General features: G+C 38.5%; 1 protein-coding gene across 13 annotated transcripts in view; it reads right to left on the bottom strand.

Annotated features, from left to right (window-relative positions):
• The window catches only part of LOC135202443 (succinate dehydrogenase assembly factor 3, mitochondrial-like), a 33,279-nt gene that overhangs the window by 9,548 nt on the left and 6,125 nt on the right, over positions 1-17,606 (bottom strand). For 5 of the 13 annotated variants that reach the window (XM_064231842.1, XM_064231843.1, XM_064231841.1 and 2 more), the window contains exon 3: positions 10,087-10,681. In XM_064231842.1, the coding sequence (XP_064087912.1) occupies positions 10,410-10,681 (272 nt within the window). In that variant the 3' untranslated portion in view covers positions 10,087-10,409. Of the gene's footprint in view, positions 1-807; positions 1,176-6,728; positions 9,664-10,086; positions 10,682-17,606 lie in introns of those variants that run through there. The other 8 variants (XR_010311739.1, XR_010311738.1, XR_010311737.1 and 5 more) reach the window with 5 other exon arrangements.

Here is a 17,606-nt window from a genome sequence, read left to right as displayed (position 1 = left end):
TTAGTGTTTTAAATGCAGCTATGTACATGTAGGTCTTGTACTAAAGGCCTTACGAATATCTTCCATGAATAATAAAGCACAACTTAGATAACTATTTTTATATTGGTTAAGAAAAGCATTTATCTCTTGACTTTTTTAGAGCCAGAATTCAGAGTCAATTTTGTTCAGTATACCTGTATTATATCATTGCTACTTAATATCTAGTTCAATAGTTGCCCTTACATGTAGTTGTCAAATGTTGTGAGTTTGATGTCAGTGATGTAGAACTGCTGCTTGTAAGGAAAATTCACAACTTGTAAATCTCACAGGTGTGTGGTTAAAAACTATGGCATCATATATTGTCCATAAACATGTACAGCGCCTCCATTCCCCTAACTGTACCATATAAATTATCCAATACACAAAAATCCCTAAATCATTTCTTTTATACTCCCTGCTGCATGATTAGGGCTGCCCAGGGCTCTATGATTTCACTTGTCAATGCAGTTTAATTATACAAAGCATTCTAGTCAGTGAGTTCAGTTATGGTGTTTGTGATGTTACTTGAAACCAGTAGGTTTTCTCGATACCTGTCTAGCAGCCTAAGCTGTAAGCTACAGCTTCATCTTGAAAGTTATCGTATTATGCATTCTTGAACAATGACTCTACAGTATAGTGCATCCTCTACAGTTGCAGAACCTAACTTCTAGAATAAATATAAAATTGATACTACCCTTATTGTGTTCTTTTAAGCCGATGGTATCAGGCCCTAGTAAGGTAAATGCTGAATTACTAAAATTACTAATGAAGGCCTTGAATATTTACCACCACGAATTTGGGAGCAGCCATAAATACTTTTGACTTGTATGTGACATAATGGGAGCCTAATATTTATATGAATTATGACTAGGCTAACAATATCATCAGGTTACTTTTAACTAAATCATATCTCATTCAACTCACATTGACTTGTTCATAGGAGTATATTGTAGTCACTTCCTATCTCATCTGTACTACCCATGAAAGGTGACAGGGTATACTCTTCACAAAAGAGATAAGTTTAGCTAAATATGCTCAAATGCATTTTAAAATATACTTACGGGAGTAGGTTGGAATCCCAAGAATGACCTGGTCTTGACTGCAAGGTATCTCCCTCCTATCTCCATGTCATGTCATGTCTTTCCAAGATCAACCTGCTGAAATGTATATTTATGTATTTTTGTATTATTTTATATCTTGATAGCAGCTTTGCTTAAAATGCCACTGACTGTACAACCATTTGCATTAATGTTCAATATGTACGATGAAGACTGAAATACAAGCTATATGATCCTGTCTAGCTTTGATTTACCTGAAGTTTGACAATCTTTCCCTAACATCTGTATTTTAAAATTCCCTTCATATAGTTTTAAATGGCAATACCTGCCAAACATCATATAATTACAGATTCATCTGTAAGTAGCGATTAGGAAACCAAAAATAATTGTTGTAACTTACTAACCATTTGTTTAGACCAAACTCGCCTACGATGCTGCTCAGTAAAATTTCAGACCTAACAAGCTAATTGGCAGATGAAAATTACCTGATGTTCAAAAGAACTACTCATATTGCCAGCCTAAAGCTATTTGTGATAGGAAAGAAGGCACAAAGGCACATAAGTAGAAACATAAATCGATGAAACCTATACTACATTGTTTTCAAGTATTTTCAGAGTAATCTAAATCTTAAATACCTTGATATTTACTAAAATAGTTACCCACCACGAATACATGAGGCTGGTTGTGGATGAGTACACCATGAATATGTGAGGCTGGTTGAGGATGAGTCAAGTGTTTGGTCTGATTGGATGAGAAGGGACTTAACCATTCCAGCAGAGCAAATATCAACCAATATGGCAGAATTAAGAAAACCTTGAAGAAAGTTAATAACAACCAGGTGCAACAGTGGCCTGGACACTTGGGTCACGGCCCAGATTTGGTCCTAATCAACCTCCCGAATGAAAGCATCACACCTGGGGTGGAAGGGTTAATGAACTAAATGCTTTCCTACTACCATTAGTCCCCTGCATAATTTAGCCATTTAGGTGTCATACCTCTTGACAAAACTTGGCCAAGGCATTACTGAATTCATCAACAAATGAACAGACATTTCATTTTGAAAAGCATACACAACTGAAAAGTTATTTCTTACACAAAGAACTCTACTGTGGTATCACCAATGTTGAATGAACTCTACTGTGGTATCACCACTGTTGAAATCTCCTAGTATGGTAACTGGTGGTCCTGTCCCCGCAACCCCCATGCATACACACTGTATCAGACCATACAGAATCATTTGTAGTGTTACAGCTTTTGTCCTAAGGTTGCAAATCTTAATTCCTATAAAGTATATCACTGAATGCAATGGTTATAATAGCGGCATTAGTGACAAAATAAAATGACACCTTTAAATTGCAATTTCACGTTAACGGCCTAAATATATTCACATAATTTCATACAGTTACATTGACAGTTTAATAACAAAACTATTGAAAGTAAATAAAAATGTCTAAGAACTTAATCAAAATTATGATGAATTCAATATCAGACTTCACCTTGACACAAGATACATTACTGCAATAGGTTTGTATAATCAGTAACGACTAAAATAATGTAGTTGAAGACAAATGCGTATGGAAACCTACAATTTTCCTGCTATCTGTTAGGCATAATTTGATTCATGCACTCCTCAAACATAAAACAGTATTCCTACACAATACAACACATTTTTAAAACTCCTCATATACAATTCCATTACTTGGAGTACCCATTTATCATTAAACTTCCCACTTAATAATTCTCCAAAGGAAAAAAAAGAGAGCTACTTATGGCAGGTAAGTATTGTTTATGCACAGCTAGGTCCATCAGTTATTGGTTGTCTGCCTGGCTCACATTTTTTCTTTTTGTTCCACCTTTGACTAAAAATGTAGGTCAGAAAAATTTGTAAAAGTAATGGTTTAGATAAAAAATGTTCTTAAAAAAAAAAAAACCTTCATTTCCCAATTTAAGTGGGAAGGAATATAGTTGTGCAGTAACTAACATATAAAGGATGTACTTGGTGCTTAAGGTGATAGAATAAAAACCTTACTTTACTAATGATCATGTAGTTGTCCAAGGTGATGAGTAAAAACCTTACTTTACTAATGATCATGGAGTTGTCCAAGGGAGATAACTGTAGTAAAAATATAAGTAATTTGAGTTTTGGCAACGAAACCCCAACAAACGACCAACCTCTGACAGATCATGCCCTTCACCTAAATTCCTAAAATATGTGAAGGCTAAAAGGAAAGCACTCTTTACAAACAACTGCTGAAATGACAACTCTTGAAGTGTCATAGGCCCCACAGTAAGACTACGGTGATCTATGGAGAGGTTCTATTTGGGCCACTGGATCGACCAACTGAAATTCCTTTTCAAAATGTAAAAAGATTTCTCAGATTCTGAATAGTTACTTCAGTGTCTTGGATTTCCAGCACCCTACAACCACTAATGCAGAGATTGAGTTTCTTCTAGAGACTTGTATGTACAAATCTGAAATTATGGAAATAAAGGTGTTGACTGAGATGCCTCTCTGCACCAAATGTAGAGAGACCTCTTTCAATACTCTCCGGGGATAGAGATGCAAGTTCTAGTAGCTGAGAAAGATCCCCTTCCTGATAAACTGCCTCACTGACCACTTTTCTCCATCATGAGAGGGGTCTGCTACAAGAACTTGTTGACTGAATTGGGGAAAACATAACAGGCCACAGTAAAATTCAGGTGATCTGTCCCTTACTTAATCACTTGTAGTCAATAAGTTGTGCAGGGAGTATTTGTGAAATTAACACAACAAAAAGTGAGACTTTTTACATTCAGCATATGTAATGTGAAAAAAAAAACACAAAAAGCATATCTGTAAAATATATTTCAAATGAGGCTTCATACATGTATATCATACAATAAGATTTCAGATAAGATGTACATTATATAGTTTTCTTTTCCATAATATATACTATGTACATAAAAGTATATCTACAAATATACAATACTATTTACACAATATCTATACTCATAAAAACCCAATATTTATATTATAAACAGCACACATAAGGTGGACTGAAACTTTCATATTCAATTGGTTAGAGAACAATAAGAATGTTTGTCAATAAACAGTACTCTTAACAAGTACAAATAATAGCAAAAACAGTACTCTTAACAAGTACAAATAATAGCAATCATATACAAAAAGTGAACGGATTAATTGGGATCCATCTCTTGAAAAGTCATAGAAAATCAGGAACGCCTAATGTTTCATGAGATTCTTCCTATATATAAAAGAGCAAGCAGCAGAGTACTTTCTAGTATATGTATATCAAAATTTACTGCAAATATTGTACAGTAGTGCTAGATTTAAAATGGACTGGAAGCAGCACCAATAAATAAAACAGGGCAGAAAGTTGGACGTAACCGAGATGAGGATGCTTAGGTGGATGAGTGGAGTAACCAAAAAGGACTGGGTTAGAAAAGAATATATTAGGGGTACAGTAAAGGTCACTGAAGCATCAAAGGAAGTGCAAGAGGCAAGGTTAAGATGGTATGGCCACCTGATGAAAAGAGAAGAGCAACACATGGCAAGAAAAGTGATGGACGTGGTGGTGGATGGAACACGAAGGAGAGGAAGACCTCCGACCAGGTGGAGAGATTGCATTAGAAATGATATGAGGGAGAAGGGAGTATGGGAGGAAATGACACATGACAGAGGTAGATGGAAGAGACTCATTAAAAACGACGACCCCGAATAGGGATAAAGCTGGGAAGAAGAAGAAGTGCTAGACTTAAAATGAGAAAAGACATAAAATGTATTACGTAAATTTGCACAAAATAGCCAGTAATATAAAGTGATTTCTGCATGCAGTATGAAGGAAAATCACTTCTGCCTCATACTAAGAAATGGGAATTTGGTGTTTTTTGTGTTTTCATGAATAGAGGGAGATACCTGCCAGTTTGGCAAAATATTGACAATTACCACCATTCAAGTGCCAAAAGATTAATGTATGAAAAAAATGCACCTTCACACACATGTGCACAATATACATACGTAATAAATTGGAAACTGAAATTAGAAAAACAAATTACTTCAAATGTTGACTGAAGGTTCAAGGAACAAATGACTTTATCATAAAGGAGATCAAACTTTAAGAAATGGGAAAATCAAAGGGATGAAAGAAGTGAGAGAATAACTATGTATCATGTTTGTTCCCAAAAGAAAAGTAACATGTCCTCAGAGTCCAAATGAAGAGATTCTAGGTTTCTCACAGTGTTGGACATGAATGCCAGCACATATAGAAAGAAAAAGAGTACAATGTTCTTTCAAAATACTCTTGCTCTTTTACCACATGACTTATAAAATCTAAACTTTTAAAAATGAAAAAAAGTAAATTATGTATTAATACTGAAATACACCTCTCAAGGTAAGCAACAGTTCATTAAGATCACAGAATGAAAGTCATATATTGATTAATGAATTAAACACTCAATATTGTACTGCATAACTTATAGTTTACCACACCCCTGTACAGTAGTACCTCGAGATACGAAATTAATCCGTTCCGAGGCGGCCTTCGTATAATGAGTTTTTCGTATCTTGGAACACATTTTACATGTAAAATGGCTAATCCGTTCCAAGCCCTCCAAAAACACCCCATTAAATTTCATAATAAAGCTAAATTGACCTATAAACAATGAAATACTACAACAATTTGGACCATTCAATACCTAAATTAAGAATAAAAATCCAAACCTGTAAATAAAGTGTATATTAGTGTACAAAAAATATTATTACTGTAACGTAAAATGTCGAAGCTTACCTTTCGAGTGAGGCTATCTCCGAAAGTGGCGGCAGAGGAGGAGGAAGACAAACGGCAGATACGTACACTTAACTTTACGAAACACATGAAAAAATGTCAAAAAACAAACTAAACTTTACAAAACACATTAACAAAACTGTAACACTTGACTTTACAAAAAACTTAAAATAAAATTTATTTTGTCTTTTTTTGATTTTTACATTTCGTTTTACTTTTCTATAGTTTACGTAATTTCAATTTCTTCACACCGAATGGATGCCAGTCCGTTTACGGAATTTTTTCGAACCACCCATGAGAAGCTTTGAACTCTGGGGTTGCCGTTGATGTCCCCTCTCTGCCGTCGTCTTTGTCTTGGGCAATCAAATCGCCGAAAATAGCGCTGGCCTTCTGGCAGATTGCCGTCTCGGTTATCGTATCGCCATCGATTTCTTTGTCCTCGATCCATACAAGAAGCAGCCTTTCCATTTAATAATGCACATGGCTCCTCTTGGTTGGACAAAAAATAGTGACGCCCTTGGAAGGTGTAGCTGCTTTGCTGGCTTCCTTCTGCTTAAGGATGGTGCCTATCGTCGACGGATTTCGGCCGTATTCCTTAGCGATCACACTCAACCGCAAGCCAGCTTCATACTTTTTTATTATCTCCATTTTTGTCTCCATAGAAAGCATTCTCTTCTTTCTGTGAACTTCAGCAACTTTCTTGGGACCCATGACTCTATGTACTGTACGTAATTAAGTTACGTTCTCACAACACGATAAAGTAGCACAACACGATAATATGTATGTACGCAACGGAAAGCACTAACGAACTTTAACGTTACCCCTAAACTAAATCGTGAAAACCTTCGGATTGGGCGAACAAAATGCCGATTGCATATGGTAAAGTTTCGGGTGCGAAGTGGCCGAGGTAAAGCACGCCAACACGTAGTACGTATGTATAGAAGATGCATGATGGGAGGGGTGCTGTCCAATTAGAGAGAAGGATTTATGGCTTGGCTAGCATCAGGAACTAATGGGAGAGCAGGAGGATGGTGGTGAGTCTACTATAACTAAGATGGCGGCGTGCGGCGCGAGTTTCAAAATTGTTATGGGGCGATTCTCGGACTTTCAGAAACCTTTCGTATCTTCAAAAACTTTAGTATATAGAGCAGTAAAATATTTCGTCTTTGCTTTCGTAACTTGGATTTTTCGTAAGTTGAGCCTTTCGTATCTCGAGGTACTACTGTATTTCATTATAAAAGAATGAAAAGGACACATTTACATAAACAAAAAGGTTTGTGAAATCTATGTATTAACTGTATACATAAAAGGTGAGAAAGAAAGCTAACTAAGATTTTCTAGAATGTTGGTACTGTACAATGTTAGTCTGCTCCCAAAGGGGGGGAGCATTTGGATACAGTTGTGCCTCAAGAAAAAACGTATGATACATCCAAGTTTCCTGTCACAGCTGTTTATGTTTATTAACCAAGTCTCCAGCTTTTCCAGTTTTGTGCTTGCCACTAAATCAATTAATTTTTTTTACATTCTGTTTAAATATTGTTTTTGCTAGATGTTTCTTTGATGTTAACTTTTAGGTGTTTGGTGCACAGACAAGAGATGTTAAAATATAAAGAGCTTTTCAAATTATTATTGATAAGAGAATCAGTTTTTAATTCACTGATGCACAAGTAATAAAAATAGTAGTCTGAATAATTTTCTATTCATTGTATACAAAGTTATAGTCACATGCATAGTATTCTATAACCAAATATCATCAAAAACAAGTTCCAGTCATTACAAGTTAATAAATAAGAAAACTACAAATTTCAAAACTATAATTTCAATTGTTGCTTCAGTATAATAAATGAATGAAAATCAATACTTCAAAAACAGAAAGAAACTCTTTAATGAAAAAAAAGTTTCTTTTAATTCAAGGAATCAAAAACTTATAATAACGAAAATACTATGTCAAAATTTTCTGCTATGAAAGTGAGCCTTCAGGAAGCAAACTCTTTAATGTGTTTTCAGATTACTAGCCTAATTCTAAGTGGGCATACTTTAAAGCTGTGGTGACCTCAAATGTTGTTGAAAGTTTTCTCTTCAGCCTCCAACCCTGTCAGCTCTGTCCAGCACCCCACAACTATTTCCTCACTGCAGAAACACTATTTTCAGCATTCTTATCATTACATCGTAAGTCAATGTCTAATTCATCCTTCTTTCCCATGCCTATTCACTTCTTTTTACTCAGTAAAGTGATGAATGCATGATTTCTTCTCCGCAACAGATGTTTATCCTTCATGAGTGTCCATCTTGGGTTGAGACTTCAGGGTGCAGTTAATACTCAGCACAGTAGTTGCAAAATTATTTATCCTACAAATTACAGTATGTCACTGACTTACAGCGACACTGACTTACAGCCAATTCAATCATACAGCGCTTTCTCAGCACCATTAACGGTGTTTTACTGTGTTGCATCATCAAGTTACAGCACCAAACATCAAGTTATGGCACCGTGTGCACCATTAATGGTGAAACACCAACTTACGCTGGAAATCAACTTACAGCATGGGGCTGGAACAGAACCCCACTGTAAGTCAAGGACCTACTTCAATTCTCTGCAGTTTTTAGCAATGTACAAGTACATTTTTTAGTTATTGTAATCAATTCACAATTGTGACCATGACATGGCTAAGATGGTAAGCCACAACAGAAGAGAAAGACTACTGAGAACATTCTACTGCTACTGTTCTTTACTTAACACTATCAGTGACTTTTTGGATGCTCAATCTCATGAAGCTGGCACCAGCACTGATAAGTCAAGAAGACCATCTAGTACGCTACCATCTTCGACCACAGTTACAGATCACAGGAAACCAGCTGCTGGATGCAAAAGTGACCATGAGACCTCAAAGGAAAGCAACTTGACTTCCAACTACACCAGGCAGTGGGGCAGGTTTGGCAAAAAGGAGAAAGTAGATAATTAACATGACAAATTTTCTAAGACAATTAGTATTTTTCATAGCTACAAATCTGAGGCCTTAACAATAGGGTAATTTCTAGCTGGATCCGGTTAAATTGCAGATGGAAGCAAGGAATCTTGTGAGATCTGGCAATGCGTGCGTATATCGGGTGAAGAATGGTCAAGGACCACGCACCCACATCAGAATGTCAGTCTTTCTTAAAACCGCCTGGACGAGAGTTGTGGTTTTATAAGAAAAGCACATGTTTTGTTTGATAGGAGGGTGCCATGTGCTAGCTCTCTTGTATTGTCTTCCAGGACGTCTCCTCTTCTGATATGGCTGGAGAAGCCTCAATGAAGCCCCAGAGAAGACTTTAAACATGATTAGAGATTAGTAATGCTCCTGCAGACCTAAAATGAAGTGACTAAGTATTCTACTGGCAACAGTGACAAATACACCTTCTATGCCTGTGAAATGGATGCAATTTGACAGGACCAGAGACTAATTGGTACTAGTGGAACAGATGAATTAAGAAAAACTAGAGGCAGTCATAGTATTTCGAGGTGAGAATTCAGAGCTTCATGCTGGGATGACCTAGCCGGCTGTGTTTCTGACCCAGCACTGGCCCACACTTTGTTGGATATTATGACATGTAAATCTAAAGATGGAAGGAAGAAGGACAAGCAGAGGTACCTAAGGCCACTCCATATTCCATTTTGTATTTGTTTCCCTCAATTCTTACAATTTCAATTATCGAAGGTAATGGCTTTACATATTTTTGGGTAAGACTTCCCATTGTTCCTTTCCCCACTTTACCTTAAAAACCCCAAAATTTCAAGACTCAGATTGCTTTCATGTAATGACCTGAAATAAAAACCATGAACATACTGTAGAAACAGGTAAATGAGTTCCTGTAGAGAATAATGATCACTACAAATAATATATAATCACTCAACCTTTCCATATAAAGTGACTGGCTGGAGTTGTAATTACTCAAAAATTAATTATTTTAATATAATATATATAATTTATATATATAGATATATTTATATATATTTATATAATATTAATATTATATATATATATATATATATATATATATATAATATAATATTAACTCTTCAGTCAGGAGCCCATTACATCATGGATAAGGGTTTCATGCCATGCTTAGGTGTAATACAAGTTGGGCAATAGTAACATATTTACTCCTAATACTACTGTGTGCTATTTTAGTTAATGTAACACAAGTAATCATAAGAATTTTATATAGCAAAAGTAACACAAGCAATCAAAAGGACTTTATATACTAAGATGAAATGTTGTTTATGTATTCTACGTGATCTTTGGATGCTGGGAGCTTGGTAGATTTAAAATGTGCATATGGGAACCTCCCAATTCTTTACCCAAAATATTCCACCTCAACATTTTCAAATCAGTGTAAGTGAATCCTGCACATAAAGGGCTGACTGCATCATACTAGTAATTCATATTAATAATCTTTCAACATTATTGTGTGGCAGTTATTAAATTTTGCCTAACATTACAGAATAAAACTTAGAATGTAAGGAGAAACAAAAAATAAAACCTCAATTAGTTATCTCACAAGCAACTCATTTTTCAACTTTTTCTTCACTACCTTCTGTTTCTTTCACTGTTGCTGCTTCATATAACTCATACAACTGATTTATCTGCTCAACATTAAAATCATCTAAGTCTCCCTCCTTCAACTGCATACCAAGAGAGCGAGCAGTGTGAGCCCCACGTAAACCAAGCTGTCTGGCCAGAGTGATAGCGTAGTTAGTCCATTCCACCATAAAGGTATTTGCCTGTTCGGTAGTTGCATCTTTATGCCTTTTGAACTCATCTCGGGCATACTGGTCACCTGAAATCAAGGGAGCACTGTGATCCAACTAACACAAAAAGTGCTCCAAACACAAGCTAATGATCTAATTTCAACTCAGAACTTATATTAAGGCTTTAATGTCTATACTCCAAGAACCTTCAAGAGGTATTTCATTCAATGCTAAAACTGTGATGGTCTTATGTTTATGAGTGAATAAAATGCTATTTTAAACCATCTTGCACCACTGTTTTTCTGACTTCCGTTACTGTATTCTTACCATACATCTATTTCACAACCAACCTTATAATTATAGTATCCCAAAGTCCACGGTCAGTGAATTTCATACCCATACAATTCCTGATTTAAAGCAACTATTCAGCTGGCCAGCAGCACAGCACATGCTTCTCATGGCTTCCATATCCCTAGACATTTCTACAGTTGCAGAATCCTTGAATGAAGATTTGGCATGTATTCAAGAGTGGAGTAAGCTTTAGGAAAGAAGCTTAACCTTCTCAAACTCAAAATATTATTAGTCGATCCAGAACACTTTTGCCTTTGAATCCTCATTTGCATTTACAATTGTACTGGTTTAAATGCCAGTGATTCTTTAATATTTCAAGTGTAACTTTTGATATGAAACTGACTTTTAAGAAGCTTTTACTCAATACATCATCTTCTGTTTTTATGAGTACTGTTCTCCAGTGTGATCATCAGGAGCTGACTAATCTCAGAACTCTTGGACAGAGTTATGACATCAGTCAAGATTATCTAGCCAACACCTAACGTTAACTTGGCATATAAGTAAAGTGAGTTCTTTTTGTTTGTTGCTTAAAATGTACTACAACATCTTTACCTGATCTAGCTGCTTTTCCTAGCAACACTAGGCAAGCTGCTACTGCTGCATGTCATTCCCTAGTATCCGGTTTAATGCTACAGGCAGTCCCCAGGTTACGACGGGGGTTCCGTTCTTGAGACGCGTTTTAACCCGAAAATCGTCGTAAGCCGGAACATCATCAAAAATCCTAAGAAAACCTTATTTTTAATGCTTTGGGTGCATTCAAAACTATGTAAACTGCATTCTTATTGTATTTTTCATCAAAAAAACCTTCAAATATTGTATACGTATAGGTGAGCGAGTCAGAGGTTTCTGACATGTCCAATTTAGCAGTTCTCTGGTACTATAGCAATATTTTACTAGAAATAGTGCTAAAGGAGACATATTTCAAGGAGCGACACGGCTTCCTCACCCAGAAATAGATTTTTCCTACGTTAAAATCCCTTTATTTTGCATTTTTGGTGTCATATTTCTTCTGCCAGATCAGCATTGTAGGCATTGTAACCCTGGAAATAATTTCTGATGAATATAACTGAAAAGCGCCTTAACCTCGGAACGTCGTAAGCCAAACCCGTTGTAACCCGGGGACTGCCTGTACTCAGTTTCCAAGGAATTTTATTTTGGCCACAACGAAAATGTGGAATAGTCTGCGTAATGCAGGTGTGGGACTTCTGATCTCCAAATGTTTATGAAAAGAGCAAATTCATTCCTGCTCGCTGTTGACATCTCTTGAATTTAGGTGTACTGCTTTTATTTTCCATTTCCTCCTTTTTACTAATTTACCACCTTTACATATAACATGTCTCTCTGCAGGCTTATTTCCTTTTGGAGTCCTCTTGGGTATATAATCTGTTGACTTGGTCAATAAATGTTTGTTTGTTTGTTTGTTTGTTTGTTTGTATGGTGTTTTAACATTGCATGGAACCAGTGGTTATTCAACTGCTTTACGTGACTTCCAAACCACGTCGAGAGTGAACTTCTATTACCAGAAATACACATCTCTCACTCCTCAACGGAATGGCCGAGAATCGAACCCGCGACCACCGAGGTGGGACGCTAATACCATACCAACCACGCCGCTGAGGTGCTTTTGGTCCATCAATGTTTTCAGTTGAAGAATTAGACAGAAAGAAAGAAACACAGGCAAATAAGGAGGATCTTCTGGAATGCCCAAGAAAAAGCCCAACAGCAGGAGTGTTAGTCAAGGTAGTGAAAAGCACTGGAGTTTCAATGCACTATTACCTTCAGAGTAGTTAATGGTACCTTCTTTGACTTCCTCCACCTTGACCTGAACTACTTTGACTGAGCAGGCAACCATGAGAGACTAGATGCAGTTCAGGGACAGCATACACTTCTAACTTTGGCAAAAGGAATACAGTAAGTGTACGAGTCAGTCCTCTGAGAGTGCATGAAGCTTCTAAATTCATGCTCTAGGCTTATCATTCCAACATTTAGAAGAAACATCAGACATCATCAGTCTTACAATAACCATAACTGAGATAAGGAACAAAGAAGCCAAATTCATAAAAATTATTGAAAAATGAAATACTTATGAAACATTCAATATCCAAAATTAGGAGTAGCTAAAGATGCCTGTTAGGTAATGAGGTTGAAACGACACTTGTCACTCAACAGCTGCTAATTAATGACTTTGCTTCCAGACTTCAACAACTGGACCAGCTTTAGCCGAAGGTAATCCATACAAAAATACCAAATTTGTAACTGGTAATCCATACAAAAATACCAAATTTGTAACTAATTTGTATTTTTCATAACTAACAAACCTGAGGTTTTAACAGGTAAAGGCCCACCTCGAACCACCCCTCTAGCAGTCTAAACTGGGTTAGAAATATAATTGGTGAGTCACAGGACGCCAATGGCATTCTGGGTATACATGCCCCGTGACCTGGTATAGATGCCAATAGTCCCTGGATCTCACAAGTGTAATTTTAATTCTACTGGTTTCCAGCTTGGCGCTAGTAAATCCTAATGTTAAGACCTCAGGTTTGTTAGTTATGAAAAATACAAATTAGTTACAAATTTGGTATTTGTTCATATACAGAACAAACCTTCGGTCTTAACATTAGGATAGACTTACTTATTGGAGGGAGGTAAGTCTCTATAACTGACTGGGAGTTTGCCACCTTATCCATTTCCGAATATCAGGGGAATTCCAAGAGAATGGACAATGAACCTAGAACCAAAGATATAAGCGAATCTATTGGTTTCCCTCACTGGGTGCTGATACCATTCTATGGTTTACACATTATGGGAGAACAGAGAACCTTCCCTTCTCATAAACTACTCTTGTCCCTTGTATCTGGATCCACCCTCACCCCTCTCTTCCCTATTACCGAGAGGGGTGTGTTGCTACTAAAAAGTATACTATAACCTAAGATAACTTCACAGTATGGCTGACCACCTCACCTGCATCTAGTCCGTTCCAGCATATGATGGTACTCTCATTCATACTGCCTGTAGGTAAAGGAGTAGAAAGAAAGTAGTAAAGAAAAAAGACCAGTCATCCCATTCATTCTACTTTCATAACTTTGTCTTAGACTAGACACAAACTGACCCGCCAGGGGTACCGGATGAGCTATATCACTTGTTGGGCTGCCACCAGTGGACCCAAGGAAAAAGTGTCCAAGGATCTATGGGAAACGTCTTTTAAATAAAATGAGGTGAAAGTTGTTTGGTGTTTCCAAACACCAGCTTTCAGAATTCTCTCCACAGACATATTCTTCTTAAATGCTAAAGAAACACTCAAACCTCTGATGTCATGAGCTCTAGCCCTCTCCTGGCTATTTGACCCCCTGTCTTCTGTCATGTAGGCATTTCTGATCGTCTCCCTTAGCCAAAACGATATTGTATTCCTGGACACTTCCTTCTTATTCCGTCCTGTACTTACGAACTACCTACGGCACCCCGGCCTGAGGTGCCTTGTCCTTCTTAAGTACTCTCTTATTACCCTGACGGGGCACAGAAGCATCTCATCTTTGTCATTGTCTACAAAGTCTACCAAGGAAGGTATGGAAAAGGAGTCGAATCTGCCGTCCATTATTGCTGGGTTTTGAGTCTTGGCCAGGAATTCTGGAACAAACTCGAATACCATTGACTTCCAACCTCTCGAGTGCTTTATGAGATATGACAGGCCATGTAGCTCCCCCACCCTTTTGGTTGAAGCTAGGGCCAATAAGAAGACTGTCTTCAGGGTCAGGCTCCTATCTGTGGACTGCCTTAGTGGTTCATAGGGGGATTTTGTCAGACTACTCAGTATGTACTATGGTCAGATCCCCATCTGGGGGTTTTAGTTCCTTTGCTGGACATGACTGTTCAAAGCTCTTCATCAGCATGGCCAACTCCCATGAAGATGAAATGTCCACACCTTTCATTCGTAAGACTATGGCTAGAGTAGCCCTGTGGCCCTTCACTGCAGATACAGACATATGCCTTTCTGTCCTGAGATATACCAGAAAGTCTGCTAACTGCTGAATAGTGGTACCGAGTGGAGACAAGTTCCCTCTACGACACCAATCACAGTATGCCGACCACTTTCCTTGGTATACTGCCCCAGATGATTTTCTGATATCTCCTGCCATCTGAGTTGCTGCTTTTTGCGAAAACCCTCTCGCTCGAAGGAGATACTTGACAGTCTCCACCCGTGAAGCAATAGGGACTTCACCGACTGGTGGTACCTCTCCATGTGCGGCTGACTTAGTAGGTTGCTCCATGGGGGTAACTCTCTCGGCATGTCTATTAGGAGTTCCAGGTCTGGAAACCACTCTGCCTTTGGCCATAAAGGAGCTACCAGGGTCATTTTGAGGTTCTGAGACCGCATTACCCTGTTCAGAACCTGACGGATTAGACAAAATGGAGGAAATGCGTACACATCCAGATTGTCCCAAGGGTGTTGTAGCACATCTTCTGCTACTGCCTCTACGTCTGGGACTACCGAACAATACACTTCCAACTTTTTGTTGTACCTGGTTGCGAATAGGTCTATGATCGGCCTTTCCCACAACATGAGCATCCTGTCCACTACCTGTTGGTGCAAGGACCACTCCGTTCCCAGTATCTGATCCCTGCGGCTCAACTTGTCGGCCACTACGTTTCTTTTTCCCGGAATATATCTAGCCCTGATGTCTACTAGGTTCTCTACAGCCCACTGATGAAGTCGAACTGTCATCTTATGTAACTGCAGAGAAACTAGGCCTCCTTGTTTGTTTATATAAGCTACTACTGTGGTGTTGTCTGACATCAATACCACTGAATGTCCCTTCACTCTCTCCCTGAATTCCTGTAGAGCTAGAAATGCTGCTTTTAACTCCAGCACGTTTATATGGAGTTCTCTGTCTTCGCAACTCCATTTTGCTGACACCAGCAACTCCTCCATATGGGCTCCCCAGCCTTCTAATGAAGCATCTGAGAACAGCAAGAGGTCCGGGGAGGGTTGTTGAAGGGGGACACCCACTGTCAGATTGTCGTCGTTCACCCACCACAGCAGGTCTTTCCACACTTCTGCCGACAAGGAAATTTGCTCGTATGGGTGATCTACTATTGGTGACCATAACTCCTTCATCCTCCATTGTAGAAATCGAAGGTGTAGCCTCCCTTGTGGTACTAGCTTCTCCAAGGAAGTTAGGATTCCCAGTACTACCTGCCACTGCCTTGCTGGCTGTGTTTGTTTTCCCAGAAAAGGCATTCACCACTTGTTTGCATTTCTCTATTCTCTGGTCTGTCGGGAATACTTTGGCTTTTATTGTGTCTATAATCATTCCCAGATACTCCAAACTTTGACTTGGATCCAACTAAGACTTCTGATTTATCACAATACCTAGACTGTGACAAAACTGTAGGAGGGTCGCCCTGTCCCTGAGTAATTTCTCCCTAGACTTCGCTATCACCAGCCAATCGTCTAGATATCTTAATAGCCTGATCCCGAGTATGCCCCCATGTCGACACGAGAGTGAACACTCTTGTAAAAACTTGAGGAGACATTGTCAATCCGAAGCACAGGACTTTGAATTCGAAATCTTTCTCTGCAAGACTGAAGCAGAGAAATTTCCTTGAAGACTGATGGACTGGTATCTGAAAATATGCGTCCTTCAGATCGATTGTCAGCATAAAGTCCTTGATCCTGAATGCTTGTAGAACCGTTTTTGGAATTTCCATTTTGAAACTGGTTTTTCTTATAAACATTCAATGTTGACAGGTCTATTACTGTCCTCCACTTCCCGTTGGCTTTGGGTACAAGGAAAATCCTGCTGTAAAAGCCCTTTGACGGAATGGATAATTGTTCCACAGCCCCTTTTTCCATCATCTTCACTTCCTCTTGCAGAATAATGGCCTTCTGAGATTCCTGAGCATAAGCGAGGTGAGGTAATGGCTGTTCTGTCAGGGGTGGGGTTACCTCAAATGGAATCAAATACCCGACCCTGAGAACATCCACCACCCACTGCTCTGCTCCCAGTTCCTGCCACACCTTCCAGTGATTTGCCAGGCAACCCCCCACTGGTGTGGCCAAGTGATGAGCCTCTCTCTCTTCCACTTATCCCCCTTCCTCTGTTGTTTCTATTGTGAAAGGGCCGATGAACTAACCTTTTTGGGGAAGAGGGTCTTGTTGCTCTATTAGGGATGTTATGTCTCACTGTCTTCTTCCGAGGTATTTGCGGTTGCCTTACCTCCATAGAGGTAGCTTGACTGTTAGACGTTTTCCTAACTGCCTGCTGTACCAACCTATCATTAGTGTCCATCCTTCTTCTATCTATAGCCTCTTCCAGTATGACCTCTCGCAACAGCAATTGCGACTCCAAGATATCCCCATTCCTCTTCGCTAACAGGGAATCCTAATCAATACTGCTGCTTAGTCTAGCCAACGCTGCATCTCTCCTCATTAACAGGATATTTGTCCAAACATTGGCACTTAAATTTGTCAAGGATGCAATCTTCACCACTGCTGTTGACCAAAGATCTAACCAAGAAGCAGTCTGAAAGACAGAAGCTGTTGCTTCTAAAGTAGCAGCCTCTTGGTAAGTCATCAAAGGGCCCTCCATTTTAACCTGATCTAAGGTTAATCCAGACCTTAACCTTACCACATTAGGGTTCACTTGCCTAGACAGCAAAGGGACC

The sequence above is a fragment of the Macrobrachium nipponense genome, chromosome 30 (genome assembly GCF_015104395.2).
Source record: "Macrobrachium nipponense isolate FS-2020 chromosome 30, ASM1510439v2, whole genome shotgun sequence".
Taxonomy (NCBI): Eukaryota; Metazoa; Arthropoda; class Malacostraca; order Decapoda; family Palaemonidae; genus Macrobrachium; species Macrobrachium nipponense.
This window is presented reverse-complemented; position numbering and strand designations above follow the sequence as displayed.